Genomic DNA, 17,447 nt, shown 5'->3' with positions numbered 1-17,447 from the left:
TTCACTGAACCTTTCACATACTGAATTTCAAGTATTTAAATCTCAATGCCTCAGAAAAGCATAAGACGAACAGCATCAAGACAATTAATGCTCACAGTATTTTAGCAGCTTCACTGCAGGCCGGTGCATGGGCTCTCAAAATACTTTCCCCACAAGTTTTCCTTGAAACAAAACCACACCACCACTTTCTGTGCAATACAAGCTCAGCTTTCCGATCAGTTACTCCATTTCTGTCTCCTAGTGCAAGTTCCAACAGACCTGTGACAATTCCAACACACTTGCAATTCCTTAGCCCATCAGAGTCTGAAATACGCAGGCTAGCAGGGGCACTGATGCCACACAGAAGTGACACGGTCAGTGACAGAGCCGTATTTTTCCTTTGCACTGAGTTACAAGGAAGTCCAACATTCCTCTCACAAGTTTTTGCAAGTTCAACACTGCCTTCAAGTCCCCTTTCAGTATGCTGTACCCATTCTAGAGAATCCCTAGCAGAAAAGCTGCAGCCATGCTTCACTGGATAAACATATTTGTTATAAAGGCTAATGACTAGTCACTGCACCAAGCCTGTCTGAATTTAAGAAGAGATTGGACTGTGCACTTAGTCACATGGTCTAAACTTTTGGGCAGACCTGTGCGGTGCCAGGAGTTGGACTTGATGATCCTTATGGGTCCCTTCCAACTCGGGATATTCTATGATTCTATGAATCTATGATTAATGGCACACACAATGAACAGAGCATGGTGTGAAAACGAACAAATGCCTATTTAGTGTTATCAGGTATTTCTACCCTAGAATGCAAGTAACAGCCAGAAAAGCTTATGAAGTATTTTTTTTCCCCCACACAGCAGATCAGCTGCACGGGAATCAAGAGAAAAGTACCACAGCAACAACAAAAAACATTCTCCAAGTATTAAAACAGTTGTCAGGCAGCTGTCAGACAGCTGCGCACTGTGCCATGCGCAGGGCTGGGAGCAGCCCATTCACCAGGCACTGAAGTGCTGGGGAAGGTGCAAGTTGGATGTGAGCTCCTTCCTGCAGCCCCACTTCTAACAATATAAATTGCCAAACACAACGTTAAATAAGAGATACCAGGAAAGACAGAGAAAGGCCCTTCCCCCTGTGCACTGCCTTCAGGTTTGTAAAATTTTAAGTACGAAAAAAAGAAAAAAAAAAAAGCAAAATGTGCCCAACCACCAAAGCAGTCTCTCTCAGAACAAAAGGGACTTTGGACAGTCGCCTTCTTTGACCCCAGTCCACATGTACAACAACTCACAGCAGCTCAGCAGCCTTTCTACTAAAGATTTCAGAAGTACTTGTGGCAACAAATAACTGAAGTCCCACACTACAGTCCCAGCTACAGCTCTGTCCTGTGCCACCTGCAAGCTCTTCCCTGGCAGGAGAGGCAGGCGGCCGAGCAGGAGGCTGACTCCCCCTTACTGCCTCCCACCCTCTCCCAGGAACAGAGCAGCACGTTGGTCACTCACCCTTTTCCGTGAGGGGCGGACGCGGCCTCCAGCCTCTCCAGCGAAGATCCCAGGGAGACAGGAGCAGGGCTGTGCCTGGTGGGGAAGCCAGGAGCCTCCCGGGGCTGCCAGGGGCCAGCCTGGCCCAGGAGACGCCAGGGGTGCCGTCAGTGCACCTGAAGGGGAGTGCTCGCAGGATTTTCAGTATGGTTGGAACACCACTTTCAATGGTTTACAATAACAGAAAACCAAACGCAGAACGCAGTCCATTTAAAGCCAATAAATGTGTGTCAGTTGGCTGTCCTCATTTACATGACCATTTACATAGATCTGCACCTCATGCAAAGAGGCACCAACAGCTTTCAGAGAGCTGCATACAAGTTCAGTTGCACGTACCTTTTTCAGAAGCACCTGGTTGGTAACTCAGGCTTTGAGTTCCTCTTACTTTAACCTCAAATTTGTTTAGCAAAGAGCCACTCTAAATTGTATTTCTCTTCCTACAAGTATCAATGGAAGTACTAAATTTCAGAAAGAACCTAGGCCCTGTAATAGACCCTCTCTATGACGATGGAAATTGAAGGAAGAGCAGCCCCACAGAATGCACCTTTAGATACACTTTGTTGCCTTAAGAGGCCTGCTGTTCTCCACATACCCCCTGTACTCTTCATCTGAACAGGAATTCCAGCACTACTGGCATCACTCCAGGCAGCCCCAGGAAACCACTGCATCCCAAAGGCAGAAACTTTAAAAGGTATAAAGCACCATCATGCATTAAGGCTTCAGCATTACCTGAAGGAGAATAATTACTTAATTCATACAACACTATAGAAACCATGCAAGTCACCCTTATCAGCACATTAAGTTAATCGTTTGGTATATTATAACATATTACTTGTGAGTTCATCGTACCTTTCCTTAAAAGCTATGGATTTGTTCTCAAAAATTAGAAAGCCTGTTATAGGACAAGCGGATTTAGCTTCTGTCAGACAAAAACAACAAAGAAAAACAAAAGCTCGCATCTTATTTATACATGAAGTCACCAGTACTTGTTTCTTGCACTAATGCCACCAGCACAGGTATGAGGAGCCAAAGGAAAAGCAGGCCAACTGTAAAAGGCTGGCATTACAAGTTCTGAAGCTAAAAGAAAATCCTGTTAGACAAGAATAAGACATTTTGCTGGATTATGACGCTAGGAAGACTCTTGTGGAAACAAAAAGACTGTCCTAAGCTCACACCGGCTTTAGAAAGGTTTTCCTAGATGTGGAACCAAACCACATTTAACCCGTCTCTTCAGAACGTAACAGGATGCCTACAAATACTCATGCAGCCAGGTGCTTCCATTCCAGTGCCAGTCTTTGCTAAGTGTCTAGAGTATAGATGAACAGAGGGACAAAAGCAAGATCATAATTTCTTTTTATTTTCTTAAGGTGTCACTATTAACACACATTAGTCGAGCTATCCTAGTAATCCCTACAGTGTAGCCACCTAGGGAATCTAAAATCATCTAAGGTTTTATTAGCTCAAGAGACCACCGTTAAAAGCTTGGATTTTAGTGTTTACGTAATAAAAGTCTACTAAGCCTGACATTCTGCTTTCACCCCGTCAGACTAATGTGTGCTTTAGTGACAACATCCATTTACAAATCAATAATACATCATACACTGAGTATCATCCTCAGCTTTACCTCTGGAAAGTGCTAAATGGAGTCATTGAACCACCTATTTACAATTTCAAATCCTAACATATTTACAATAGAAACCGAAGTATTTAAAACCATTAAATATAGTGTTTAACTCTGCTATATTAGTTTACATGAACACAGCTTACCTCTGGCATCATATTTCCTGCTAATATTTCTGCCAGCAATTTAAGATTTAGAAAAAAAACTGCTATTCCTGGAGGGAAAAAATAAAAGCTTAAAAACCAACCCAAAACCTCCAGGCATTTCAGAGCCCTGAGGAATTACCCACCCTAGACAGTCTTCAGGTAGAAGTACTGCAGTGTTCAGAGATGCTTCCAAACTCCAGGCAAGCCTTTAAAACCTAATGCATATGTAAAACATTGAGTCAGTAATCCATCAAGCAGGTTTACTGGAGTCACTGCTACCGTTCAGCTTTTGCTAATCCATAGTCAAGAAAGAAACTGCTGCTTTGCTGTTTCTCCCTCCATTACATTCCCTCCACCCACAGAAAGTGTTGCGTGCACCACAGTCCAAAAGAGCTAGGTAGGCATTGTCTTCTCTTCTTTGCTGAAAGGCTGAACTGAGCCAGGCTTGACCCATGAGAGGCCAGAAACATGCATGCTTTTGCAGTGCTGATCTTCTGGCTTCTTCTAGGTAGAAGGAAATTAAAGTCAGAATTATTAGGTACCCCAAACTCTCTTACGTCCTCTCCCACCCATTTTAAGTTTGGCAAATACAAGCAGAAAAGAGGTATCGTTTCCTCTCCTCAAAGAGGAACAAAATTAAGTCTATTGCTTTAATTTCTCTGGATGCGCATGGCTTCTGTAGAACTACCCTGACACCACAGGAGAGTTTTAATGTCTTAGTTCACATATTGCTACTCCATTATACTGTAAAGATTAACAGATACTCTTTGGATAGAGCATTTTGATTGGAGACCATAGCCCAGCACCACTGCACTGCTATTTGCCAATTTTTTTGGTTCTACAGAAAGAAGAGTCAATCCAAATCAAAACATGTCAGCCATTAGCTCGACACTAACAGCTCCAGCAGCACAGGAATTACAAGGACAATAACCAAATGAGCCAGGGCTGCAGCAGAAGGGAGAGAGAGAACGCAGGACTTGGGAACTTTCTTTTACAGGGAAGGAAAAGTAGATTCTCAGCTACACTGATGTTTTGGAACAAGTCTCCTAAGCCATGGAAATCAGGCTATTCTTGCTATCAACGAACTACTCCAACACCTAAAGCGCCATACGTGCAATAACTAAAACATTCAGAGTGCATCTCCCTGCCAGTCCAACAAGGCCACCAGCCACCATTTCACAATCCTGAGGCACTGTGAATGGAATGACTTGTCACGCCACTCAGGGCAGACTCAGAACTGCTGTTTGCCAGCTCTCGTTTAGTGCAAAGAATCATTTGAAAGATAAAAATAATAAATTCATTGACGGGGACAGTATGTTTTCAGAGAATATTTTTAAAGCCTTAAGTTGTTCAGAATGAAGGCTTATTCCATTTGGATCTATTTCCAAGAAAGACAAGAAAACCTCTTCTACCCTCTGGTCCTGTGTGCGTTTATATGCTCAAAAGTCATTAGATAGTTATCATCACTACTTCAGCTCCAGCATAGATAAAGGGCCATTGTCTGAGTGTTACTGCCCCTTGACATTACAAATATCAAAGGTATTGCTCAGGTGAAAGCTGTCACAAACCGTAACATTCTTGCTCTATCAGAGTGCTTTGTGATAGAAGCAACTGTAAGCAGCCTTTGACTAGCGGACAGTGCCTTACTAGAAAACAGTAGCATTAGAAACGTTAGCAAGGTACTCTGCTTGTGCTGCTTGAAAGGTTTTCAACCAGAAGAAAGCCTTCAAGTTTTGATTAAATAATTAAACATCTTTCAACAACAGAGAAGAACAAAGGTGGGGATTGTCAGGTTATGCAGCACTACTGACCGTGACAAATGCAGGACAAGCTAAAAAGGCAGTCAGCAAATCTCTCCTTTCTCCTTCTTCCCTCCCCTTCTATCTCCAAACAAAAAATCTGCCAAATTTGCCAACAATTGTACTCAGTCTAACAAAGCTTTCTAGTTGGTTGAACAATTAATTGCTTAACACATTGAAGTTAGAACAGTAACATAACTGCTCAGTTAGGACTCCAGTTCAGTTTCATCACGTCTGCAGATACAGAAAAGGAGTGGGGTAAGGTCTGCCTGGTACGTGCTCATCTCAAAGAGACATGGAACCTTTCTTGCCTTTTCAAGCAACAAGCCCTTTTTATAGTCAGAATCAGGACTTTGCGCATACCTTCAGAGTCAACATCTTCTCTCTGGCTTCATCGTGTACAGCTGGATTCCAAGGAGAAAAACTATGGAGAAAGTATAGTTCTCTCTTACCACACATTTTTGGAAACTAAAGCACAAAGCAGCAGTACAGCAAAACGCAGCAGTTTTCCTTGGTCTAGTTTGCTGAATTTAAAGTCAACTACAAATCTGAGTTTTCAGTGTTAAAACATACACTTCTTAAGAACTTAATTCACAGTGTCATGGATCTTTTCCGCATTAAATACAGTGTCTCATTATTTAAGATTTACTCAATATTACACAGAAGGAAATGAGCACAGGAATAATCAAGGTACTTACAAGCATACAAAACAAAAGGACAGCCTACTTTAATCTATTTGCAGGGAAAGGCTTCAAATAAAAAACGATACCAAAACTTGTTCTCAAAACATTATGACGTGGTGAATTTGCTCATAGTACTTACACAATTGCATAGGGATCCTCTATTTTGGGCTGATCAAATAAGTGACTGCTGCATAGTTTGACGCTGTCCACCACTTTACTTTTGAACAGCTGAATATCTTTTTCATACCTACAACAGAGAAATAAGCGATGTCACTTAGCTGCAAAGAGGCACAGGTTTGCTCTGGAAGCACAGACAGACTTGGCAAAGCCTCAAATTCAGTTTCTACTGCAACTAGCTCCAGAGGTAGAGATCATGATTTGATTGTACAGATCTCGTTTCTACACTTCTACGCAAAAAGTCTCTTAAGAGGCTATATCTATAAACACAGAAGATACTTACAGCACTGCAGCCTCAGGGTTCAGAGGACTAGTTGTGTCAATCTTGTAGAAGACTCTGCGAGCATACATTAGTACTTGCCATATGTGATTATGATTTCGCCTAAAAAGAACAAAACACGGTGAAGAAAGTAAAGAGCCTCTTTCAAGCTACCTATCAAAATGTTACCACTAACCTCCATTTTGCAAACGCTCTTTTCACATCCAGTTCACCAGACATGGGATCTACTAGCGGATGGAAGACAGGCAGATCAAAAACCAAGCGCTGAGTTAGAAAAAAGAAGAATCCTAAGGTTAAAACTATTGGGTGAAGGTTTTTTGGTGGTTGTTTGTTTGTTTTGGTCAGTCAGATGTTGCTTCCAAATACTAAGCAACTGGTACTGGATAACAGGAAAACACCCTGAAGTGATTTATAGCAACTGTGAAACTGTAACCCAACATACCCAGGCTACATGCAGGGTCTTGTCCTCTTTCACGCTCATTACCAAATCAGGAAACTAATCCTGTGTGCCAACACAGGTAATATCAGATAAGATCAGATTAAAGCCAAAAACAACCCTCAGCTATTTGCGACTGAAAGCTTTTTAAATACTTGAGCTACAAGCAATTTTTTTTTTATCCTACATATTTTTAAGTAAACTGTGATGACACCATGGTGTCTTCAGCTCTGCACAGTTAGTTTCCTCTGGCATTTGTGTGCTGCTCCAAAAGAAAAATATTTTAACACGGTTTGAAAGCTCCATGCTAGTAAAATAATTATGGATATACGAGAGGCTTATGAGTTTCTTTAAAATCTTTTCAAGATACTGATTCCTACTAATTCTGTCCTTTTAAAGGTGATAGCTTCACACAAAACTTGACACCAAGCAGACAGCTTCCTGACATAGCAACTCCTTCTCAGCTACAGCAGCTCCATACACCCACCCCCAATCTTCCTGTTAAAGAAATCTGGCCAAGAGGGCTGGAAAAGAGTCAGATTGCCACATGTGCGTTTTTGTTTTGATGGGGATTTTTTTGTTTGTTTTTTTAAACAGGAATGTAAAAACTTGTATTCTTTTCCCTAGAGGGGAAAAAGAAAAAGTGACACCAGCCTATCTATTCCCTTTCCCTCTATTATACCAACTTTCAACTCAAGTTCTTAGTTCTTTGTTTCAATGCATTTTAAAACAGACACAGGCAAGAAATCCTGCAGTGCTGTGGCAAGCACAGCACAAGTGCCTGCATTTTATGTTCCATTATAGTGTCCATAGCCTAAGTGCTTCAGATCAAGTGTTGTGGTAAAGAACTGGTTGATTACTTGAATACTCTAATTAATCTAACCTCATAGAATTCACTCTACACCAGTCTCAGTAATCAGAGCAACAACTTCCTTCCACAGACATTAGGAAATATGTACAAGATGGCTCACAAACATGCCCAGCCAACTGAACAAAACTAGAACAAAACTAGTTCAATGAAATGAGAAGCTAACTGGTGTATTAGCTTTAACAGGAAGCCATACTTAGAGCACCAGAAAACCTCAAAACACACACAACCATGTCCACTTACCGGGCAGTCTCCATCTGGGTAGTTATCAGGAATATAGACAGTAAATTTAAACACACCATCCTGGTAGAGCCCATGTCTTATGAATATTACTCCAAACCACACTGCAAGTGAGAAAGTTTTCTTGAGAAATTGGAAGAATTTAAAAACAAGTATGTATTAAAATTTTAAAAGTTAAGTTTAAACTTACTTAATGCTGATCTGTAAGATGGCTGCACGTAGACACCTGGCAATTTCTGCTTAACAACCAAGGTACTGCAATTAGAATCAGTATTTAGAATAGCTCCACAACTACATTAAACCTACAGCAAGCTGGCAGCAGTAAAGCCAGAACGTACGGCCAGTAGTTTAACAGGAGACTTCTTCCACAAACTTATACTCAATTCCCAAGGGCAGATTGCTCAGGGAAGGAGGCGGCAGATAACTAGCAAAACCATATACTTTCACTCTGCTTTTCCTAGCTCTCCACTTAAGAAGCTACAAAGAGGAAATATTATTTCTCCTGAGAAAACCGTAAGCAGAGAAATAGAAATAACTTCCCCAGAAGATGCATTTAATGCTTGTCAGCACTGTGTGATTTCCACTTTTCTACTGAATTCCCAGTTTCAAAGTAAAGAGTAAAAAAAGGAATGCAATTAAATCTTTTTGAACATAGGCTTGCATTCAATTCCAGTTAATGCTGAAAGTTTACCAAACCTTTAATTTTAAACAATTTTTCAGTTTTAGATAAGACTATGCTGCAGGTCAACGAGGAATCCTACTGGCAAGTGACCAAACAAAGTAACAGAGAACAGAAAGGACAGGCTGGGTATATTAGAAATCTAGGTCAAGTGATTACAGCATCTCATTAACAATAGGAACCAACACATTTTTCTAAATTTGCACTTATTTGGTAATTCATTTCTTGTAAAGATGATCAAATCATCTTCAGTTACTTCAGTCATCAATGACCCTTGAATTAAGAAAACGTTTTCTCCCTCTTTCCTTTATCCTTTAGGAAGCTCCATTTGATAAATGACAGTACTGCGGAGGAAAAGTGTGCTACTTTTACTATTTTTCAAATTAATGAACACAAGAACTTCCTTCTAAGTCCAATCAGCTACAATTGTAAGGTATGCGGATTCTACTGAATACCGTAAATGATAAGCTGAAATACTCACTTCATATATTTTCCAGTTAGATAGCAATATAGGCCCATTAAATTAAACTCAGCATGCTTGCGCTAGTAAACAATAATCTTAAAGAAAAGCATTAACACATCTCTCTGCTATTTCCATACTGTACGTGAATTTGTTAAACAAGAGGAATACAAAGTATTCTTGCATGCTGCAGAAGAAAGACATTTTTCTTGAATTAAAAAGTCAGAATCAGTCACCTGAACAACACATTTTACGTTTAGAGAGTTCTCACTTTCAACTTAATGGTTAAATGCAAGATCTGAAGCTCAGTATTGCATCAGGACTCCAGGGATTTCGTTCCAAAAGGCACTGCATACTTGAGAATCCAATACGTCTACTACTGACAAAGTCTCTCCAGCTTTATGGCATAAAACAGTCTAAGTAACTTCATATAACTGGTAAGTTTTGCAGACACACAGATTTGTGTGCTCCCACAGCACTCTGCACATCACTAGACTAGATCAAATGCAACTGATCAAACTGATCCAACAAAAACTCTTTAAATTGCAGTGACTCCTCCCTCTCAAGCACCACTAAAGACAGGAAGACACACAGCCCTCCTAATATCCATTTAATAAGCACTTTCAAGTGTCCCACATCCTAAGTCCATTATACAATGCCCTACCTTCATAACCATCTTCCTACTGAAACAATCAATAAAACAGAAGCCAGCAGATGTTAAAAAATTAGGTATTTCTGACCAAAACACTATGAGGATAAGTGGTCAGGTAGACCAGTTTTGGTAGACTAAAAATGTTTTTACTTGAAGACTGAGAAATACAAAAATTCAGAAAATCACATCTAAACACAGCCCTTACAATTTCCTCCCTTCTCCTCTGCCACCTCAAGAGGCGGAGGTTGCTGCTCCAGAAGAAGAATTTAGTGTAGCACAGAGTTTTACTGCATTCTTTAGGGACTGCGGCAGAGACACCACACAAGCACTAGATCCCTACCAGTTATTTTTTCACTGGAGCATATACCCAGTAACCTATAAGAGAAAAAAAAATAGTGAAAACCCACAATTCTGCTAGGAGGGAATACTCCAAATAAAAAGGCCCATAAGAAGCATGTGTTCCATTTGTCGACTGGGACGATGCGGCAGGGGAGGCAGGCTTGGTTATTGGCACAGCGTTCTTTGGAATAGAAGGTAACTGTTTCTTTGTAGAGGTTCGTGGAGGACTGGTTCTCAGCTCTCCAGTCAAAGTTTTCTCTTCAGCTTCAGGTCTCTGTTAGATTAAAACAGAACCACGACATTAGAGGTTGGAATTCAAAGTATTTAACATAGGAACATATTTTAACACAGGCTTAAACTTGCCCTTAGTAATTACAAGTTTGGCCAATGAAACTCGTCTTGGGTTTTGATGTTCTGGTTTTTTTTGGAGCGATCTTCTCGGGTTTTGTTTTGTTTTTACATAAACTTCTATTCAATCAAACCTAGCCTACAAGTGCAAAAGCAATCAAGGCTAGATTGGAAATCTGCAGATTAGGACACAGAGGTTTGTACTTATTTAGAAACTAAAACCAGGTAATATATACCATCAGCTTAAAGTCAGGCTATTTCCAGCACATAGCGCATCAAGGTAAGGCACTTCCACTAACGCACATCCTCACGTTCTAGACTTCAAAGAGTCTCTGAGAAGTACCGTAGTAAATCTGAGAAGAAATCAAAACTTTCTACAGAAAACTTAGCACAGGTGGGAAGTGAAATATGTGAAGACAAACATCCCACTTGGCACTGATCACACAGCCTGTTCCCGCTGTGGGAGAATCACTGGTTGACAGTGACATCGAGCCCATGTTAAATAATTTTGCTCTAACAACCTTTTTATGCCTCTGTTGTTTCACATATATACACACACAGATTGTTCTACTTAGTGGGTCACTGCTACGCTGCTAGAGATCACTGTTAGGTACAGACCTCAAAATCATTCCGCAAGCTGCCAGGACAAACCTGCAGGTTACAGACCTGTGACTAGGCTGTGCTGATTACAGGCACGATTTAGGGGATAGCGTTTTGAAATGCTTGAGACTTGGACTAGTAGCAATACCTATGCCTTGAGCACCATCAACCAAGTTATAGAATTTTCTCTAGTAATGGAAACCTGAGAAGTAAATAAACTTAGAAGTGCTGTGCTTTTAGACACAGTCTCATGTAGCAAGTAACAGCATTAGATATGCAGTTTTGTCAGTACCCGCTGCACATGCAATACCTGTCTAAAGTCTACTTAAGACAGTAAAAAATGTCATAAGCAGCAAGACCTTCAACTATTTGCACACATTTGTCTTTCCTACTTGAAAATGCTTCAGATAAGACGAGTCATTGCAGTGAGTTCTGGAGAAGACTCCGTTCACAGGCACATTCCAATTACTGCAAGTCACAGCCAGCTGACCCTTTTATTGAAGGCGATCCCAGCCCTGAGGATTTAACACCTTAGAGCACCCACTCATTATATCTACCTTGCGCACAGAACTTGTAGACATACTCCAGAAAGGGTTCATAACGTGTATTCCAAATAAAGGACTGCAATTTTTCAATGTCTTCGGTTTCGTCAGGCTTCTCTGGTTTATACCCTAAAAATACACAGAATGAGTGTGCATCCTTACAGATAAACAGGACTCAATATATAAATAGGATTCAGATCTAATTTTGCATCCAGCTTTATATTCCTGTAAAAGAAGAGACCTTCTTGTAGTTAAGATCAACAGTAGCTAAAATTGCCAGAGCTCTATTATTTATTAGACTCCAGGACAATACTATAGCTGCCTACAAAATATTTTTGCACTTGAATGCCTCCCTTCTTTCTGCTAAAACAATATTCTGAGAAAGACTCTTCATTATATTCTTTGTCTTGCCAACTGCCAAAAAGACCACTATCGGCTCAGCACAGTCAATAAAGATCCTCTAAACACACAAATGCTAAAAGTTATCACTTCAGCGTTCACATCCAGCATCGGACAGCTCTACAATAGCACACTCTCGCACCATGGCCAAGGGCTGTCCCTTGCATACACTGCACACTCTGCAGGTTTCGGAGGCACTCCAGCTTGAAAAATCACTGCCATTCCCAGGGCACGAGATGATCCTCCCATTGAGCCTGCATTACGTATGTGTCATTCTGCTTTCATCTGCATTGGTGCCCTGCCAGGAACAGACAAAGCCACAGAACACAGAAGATTTTCTGTAGCTATTTAATGGGCTCATTATGAGCGCTAAGCTTAATGCTCATTAGATCAGCAGTTCAATTACAAGGACTTCAGCAGTATTTGGAGTTTCGGTGTTTTGTCTACTGTTCAAGCCATTCGCACAGCTCCCCTTTGGGTATAAACTCCAGAAGTCTTTTTTTTTTTTTTTCCCCCCTCTTAAAAAAAAAGTCTTGTTATTGTTTGTGCAAGAGCTCTCTCGCCTACACCACCTTGTCTGGCACTGCCTGTTTCCTCTACTCCTTTTTTTTTTTTTTTTTTTTTTAAAACTCCAGTCCTCCTGGTTTCCAATATTCCACCTCCCACCCCACCCTTTCTCACTACAGTAAGTTTTGAGACAGCACACTTTGCTTGATTTCTTTAATATGGAATCATAAAAACACTGACCAAGACAATTCAGAGGATGGGAGAGATAAAGACAGGACAGCACAAGTTATATTGTGGTCAACACCAAGTGTTTTCTACAGCAAACAAGTCACCACCACCTGTTCACACACTGCTTTGAACAGTTTATAGAGAAAATGATAACATTAAGATCCAAACTCTTCCTACGACAATCAAAGCTAATCTTGTTAAAAGAAAAAAAGAATTAAGCCAGACTATTTATCAGAAAAAAATATCCTAGAAGTGCAAATGTTTAAAAGAAACTCCAATATCAAATTGCAGTTATCTAACTACAGCCATCTAGATACACAGCAGCCCAGCATTAAAAAAATGCAAGCACCATTCAGGAAAGTGATAAAAATTAATTCAGTCTCCCAGCCCCAAACCATCTCAGGCAAACATTCCAGGACACAATTTCTCCAGATATTTTTCCTCTTCAGTGGCCAGAGAGCCGCATTGCTCTGAGCCAGCAAAAACAGAGGGGCAGAGCAGGTGCACACTCTTGGACAGCAGTGGGACAGCAAATGTCTTCACCTTTCCCCACCCCCTGTCTGGAAGGCAGAGCCCTGCCGGAGGGACATGCCACAGGCCCTTCCTCTTACCCAAAACCCAGCCAGACTACAAGAGCGAGATGCTTGGCTACCAGAAGACAAGACATTTCCTCAGGGACCTTCAGTGTGACCCGAGGGTGGAGGAACTGACGCCAGAGCGCCCGAGCACTCGGCTTTGACAAGAGCAAACTGCTGGGAGCTGTGGTGCAGGTCTGAAAACAATTAGCTGGAACCTGGAGTGATTACTTTATGGGTTTGGGGTTTCTTTTCTTTATGGGTTTGTTGTTTTTTTTTTTTTTTTCCCCTTTGAGGACTAACATAAACTGTACTATTCCAGAACTAGAGCTGAGACACATGAGCTGAACAGGACACGGAACGAGGTATGTACATAAAGAACAGCCCAACCTACTACCAGCAAGACAGGAACTGATCTAGAAGCGTGATAACTGCTGCTAGATGGAGTTCAGTCACCGACTCCACCTTTCAGAAAGCAGCCATACGTGCTCAGTACGCTCACAGCTTCGCTGAAACGCTTTGCATTATAGAGATGCCTATTTACAAGCTATTAAGAACCAGTTTCATCTCCAAATAAAGCATTACTTTAGCCCTAGTTAGAATACAGAATAACTTCCAGAGATGATCCAGCACAGAGATCCTTTAGCCAGCTGTGCCCCAGTAATAAGCGATACACAGCGTTTCCCTTAACATGTTAAATTGCCCTCATGCCTCACCTGTTAAGATCCTATGTATGATGGAGAATTGGTGGCCTTGGAGTGCCAGCCTCCCACACAGTCACTGAAAAAGCCTTTCAAGGTGTTTCAAAGTTGGTTTCTTTTGAATCATGCTCACTCTTTCTAGCTATGCTATACAGGAGCTGAGCATGGTATCAGCACAAGAAACCTGGCCTGTAACTGCTTATGCTCTCTAGGTCCTGCACCTAAAAATTTACTACCCTAGATTAATCACAAATCATTACAAATAAAAATTAAAACAATGACTATCGGCATGTTTCAGTTGGACTGGTGATCTTACTTCCCACCATGGAGAAGGTTTACAGCTGCCACAGGAGTGAAATCCCAACATCATTCAGAGATGGTTCTAGACAGTTTAGTCATTCAGTGTCACTCTGGCTACAGCGCCTTCCACGAGGGTACCTGCTGCTAAGGCACTCTGTGGGGCTGCCCCTACCGACAGCACCAGCCTCCCAGCAGAGCCCAATGCACTGGTTTTCCTCATTTTATGAGGAAGGAATAAACACCTTCAGAATCATCACCCAGGCTCCTCTCACGTCATCACCACTTACATTGCCTCATCCAAAGAGAGGCTCAGCGGTGTGCTGCTCAGCAATACCTTCTGCTGATTTCTGCTGCTTCAGGAGCCGAGCATGACAGCTACACTCCTGAGCTGCCCTCCTCACCCGGGCCTTTTATCAACACGTATCTTTTTCTCTAGTATTTTCCTTCTGGTAAAACAATATTAAAAAAATAAAGAAGGTGAAGAAATGCTATTTCAAATGCTGCTTCTTGGTAAGGCTTTCTGACTTTTATAGAAAGCACTTGCACTGTGGAAGTCCTCCTGTAGCTGGCCCAAGCCACCCGCCGCCACAAGGACAACCCTATGCTGATGTCCCCCAGCACCATACGGGGTCACCGTGCGTGAGGGCAGGCAGAGCGCAGCTTGCATGAAACTTTGTCAGTATTATAAAATAGCTCAAGAACAATAAGGGAACAAAAAGCACAGTTTTAGGCGCTTGGCTTTTGCACATTTTCCTTTGCTGCACTGGATAGTTGTTAAGGACTCCTGCCATTGCTTATGCCTGTTGGACCATGTGTCGTGTTCTCTGCCCAACATCAGCGGGGTCATTAGATCACAGAGCCGTTAGGGTTGGAGAGGCCCTCTGAGATCACCTGGCCCAACCACCCCCCACCACCAATGTCACCACCAAACCATGTCCGTGAGCACCAGGCCCAACCTCTCCTTGAACACCCCCGGGGACGGTGCCGCCACCACCTCCCTGGACAACCCATCCCAACGCCTGACTGCTCTTTCTGAGCAGAAACGTCTCCTCATTTCCAACCTGAGCCTCCCCTGGCACAACTTGAGGCCATTCCCTCTGGTCCTATCACTGCTTATCTGTGAGAAGAGGCTGACCCCCAGCTCCCCACAGCTCCCCGTCAGGCAGCAGCAGAGAGCGGTGAGGTCTGCCCCGAGCCCCCCCGTCCCCAGGCCGCCCCCGGTCCCTCGGCCCGGTTCCCTCCGGCTCCTCACAGGCCCCGCGCCAGGCGGACGCCCCAGGGCGTTGCAGCAGCCCCGCGGAGCTCGCCCTGCCCGCCGGGGCTCTCTCGCCGCCCCCCGCGCAGCACAGAGCCCCGAGGGGACTCGCACCACGGCCACACGCGCACCGTGCCGCACTCACGCCGTGAGGCAGTCACCGCCCCTCAGAGCCCCCCCGCCCACAGCGCTGAGGCCGCGCGGAGCCCCGGCCCCGCTCGCCACCCCCCCCCCCCCCCCGCGGCAAAAACGGGCTGAAGAAGAGGGAAATCGGTTAAAAGCCGCGCGCCCCGCCGGGCCCTCACCGCGCTCCGGCCGCGCCGCTCCCCGCCGCCCAGGCCCCGCCGCCACCGCCCCCCTTTAAGCCCGCCCCTCGGCCTCGCGCAGCCGGGCCCGGCCCCGCGGTCGGCCAATCGCCGGCCCCCGACACTGTGTCGTCACCGCGGGGCGGGGAGAAGCGGGGGAAGGCGGCCAACGGGGGCCGCCGGGCGCTGCGTGAGGTAATGAGGGCGACTTCGCTCCCGGCAGCGGGTGGGGACGGAGGGTGCGGCGATATACGCCCTCGCGAAGGGGATCGGTCCGAGCGGCTGTCCGTCTAGGGCGGGCGGGCCAATGGGACAGGGGTGACGCACCTGTCAGTCCCCAGGAAGAGAGAGGCGGGGCCGGGTTGAGAAACGGGAACCTCTCCCATTGGGCGGCGGGGCGGAGCGGGGAGAGATGCGATTGGCGGGCGCGGGGCGGCGGGGGGCGGGCCTGGCTGAGGGGCTGTGCGAGCCCCAAAATGGCGGCTGGGGACGGGCGGGGGGCGGGGCCGGCTCTTCACAGAGGCGCTGTGAGGGGGCCGAGCACAGCTGGCTGTCCAGCCGCGGTGTAATAAAGTTTATTCCCTCCTGTGCTTCTGAAACCCAGAGCTCATCCAAACACATGTCCTCAGAGGAGCTTGACACCTCCAGAAAACTAAGTGAATACGTAACATATGCACTGCTAAGTCACTAACACCAGAACAGTGTTAAACAACATTGCACGACATCAAATACTTCAAATAAACTTAGGAAGACTGAATTGGTCCTGCGAGCTGAGCTAAAATACACAAGCCTCAAAAATTACATGGGGGACTGGATTCCCTTCTTAGTCACACCAGATCTGTATGAATTCTAAAGAAAATCTTAACTGATTTTCATACTATATCAGTATTTTAACTGATACAAGTGACTAGGCTAAAATGCTATCAGTATATTGCTTACCTTAGAAAAAAGTTTCTTTTTCTAGGGGTTAGTGCCTGTTGAAAATAAGTTTAATAAAAGTCCTATTGCTTTTTTCTTTGTATCCAAAGGTAGAAAAAATCATCTCAGAAAACAATTTTTTTTCCATTTTCATATCTCATTATCTATTCAAGGAAACATATACACATTTTTTAGGTATGATGTGCAAAATCTTGAAGGTTTGTTGGATCAGCTTGAAATAGTATTAGAGGTCCATTATTGTGTAAGCACACCAAGAATGTCTTGGAAAATGACAAATATAAGAGACAGACTGTCATTTGAAATTTATCAGCTTCGATTTTAAATCTCTCAGGAGACCAAAGAGAGAAGCTGTAAAATACAGAGAACCAAATTATTATACATTCATATTAAAATCCATTTTTTTCTAGGCATACTTGCATATCTGTTTCACCCAGAAAGCTAAATGCAGTAAGGAATTTAATTTAAAACAATGTCTTCAGGCTATCATAGGAAAAAGGTGTTGGCCAAGATTTTCCACAATACATAGAATCATACCCCAAAACCATATATCCTCATAACCCCAAACCTAAATTTGCCAAGCACATACCTGTTTTTCTGCTGATGAAGGGGGGGGGGCCATGATGGCTGCATCGTTTAAGGCATATTCAATATTATGTTTAATTGTCCAGCGTGCAAAGACCCTGATAGTTCTGCCTGGGCCAGAATTTCACCTAGTGGTGGCAGCAGTTTTTAGAAATAAACTAAATGGAAGAGACACGAAGGAAGTTTAATGTATTTAATTAGCTGGAGGGAGTGCTTAGCACCACTAGGTGGTGTTCTGCAGCTGTTGTAGTCGCATATGGTG

At 43.4% G+C, this 17,447-nt stretch overlaps 1 protein-coding gene across 2 annotated transcripts; it reads right to left on the bottom strand.

The window, feature by feature from the left end:
- Window positions 1–2,862: 2,862 nt before the first annotated feature.
- AKTIP (AKT interacting protein) lies at window positions 2,863–15,731 on the bottom strand. Of its 2 annotated transcripts, none has more exons than XM_035543306.2 (10): window positions 15,665–15,731; window positions 11,410–11,523; window positions 9,973–10,178; window positions 7,965–8,029; window positions 7,778–7,878; window positions 6,406–6,494; window positions 6,234–6,332; window positions 5,913–6,020; window positions 5,454–5,514; window positions 2,863–3,795 (listed from the first exon to the last, which is right to left on the bottom strand). In XM_035543306.2, the coding sequence occupies exons 2-10, from the start codon at window positions 11,449–11,451 to the stop codon at window positions 3,685–3,687; spliced, it is 882 nt and encodes a 293-aa protein (XP_035399199.1). In that variant the 5' UTR covers window positions 11,452–11,523; window positions 15,665–15,731; the 3' UTR covers window positions 2,863–3,684. The 2 variants fall into 2 exon arrangements, with proteins under 2 accessions (XP_035399199.1, XP_035399200.1); XM_035543307.2 differs by having other exon boundaries at window positions 2,863–3,792; window positions 15,665–15,724.
- Window positions 15,732–17,447: the final 1,716 nt, after the last annotated feature.

The sequence above is a fragment of the Cygnus atratus genome, chromosome 12 (assembly GCF_013377495.2).
Source record: "Cygnus atratus isolate AKBS03 ecotype Queensland, Australia chromosome 12, CAtr_DNAZoo_HiC_assembly, whole genome shotgun sequence".
In the NCBI taxonomy this organism is placed as follows: Eukaryota; Metazoa; Chordata; class Aves; order Anseriformes; family Anatidae; genus Cygnus; species Cygnus atratus.
Note: the sequence above shows the minus strand (reverse complement) of the source record. Positions and strands in the feature narration are given on the sequence as shown.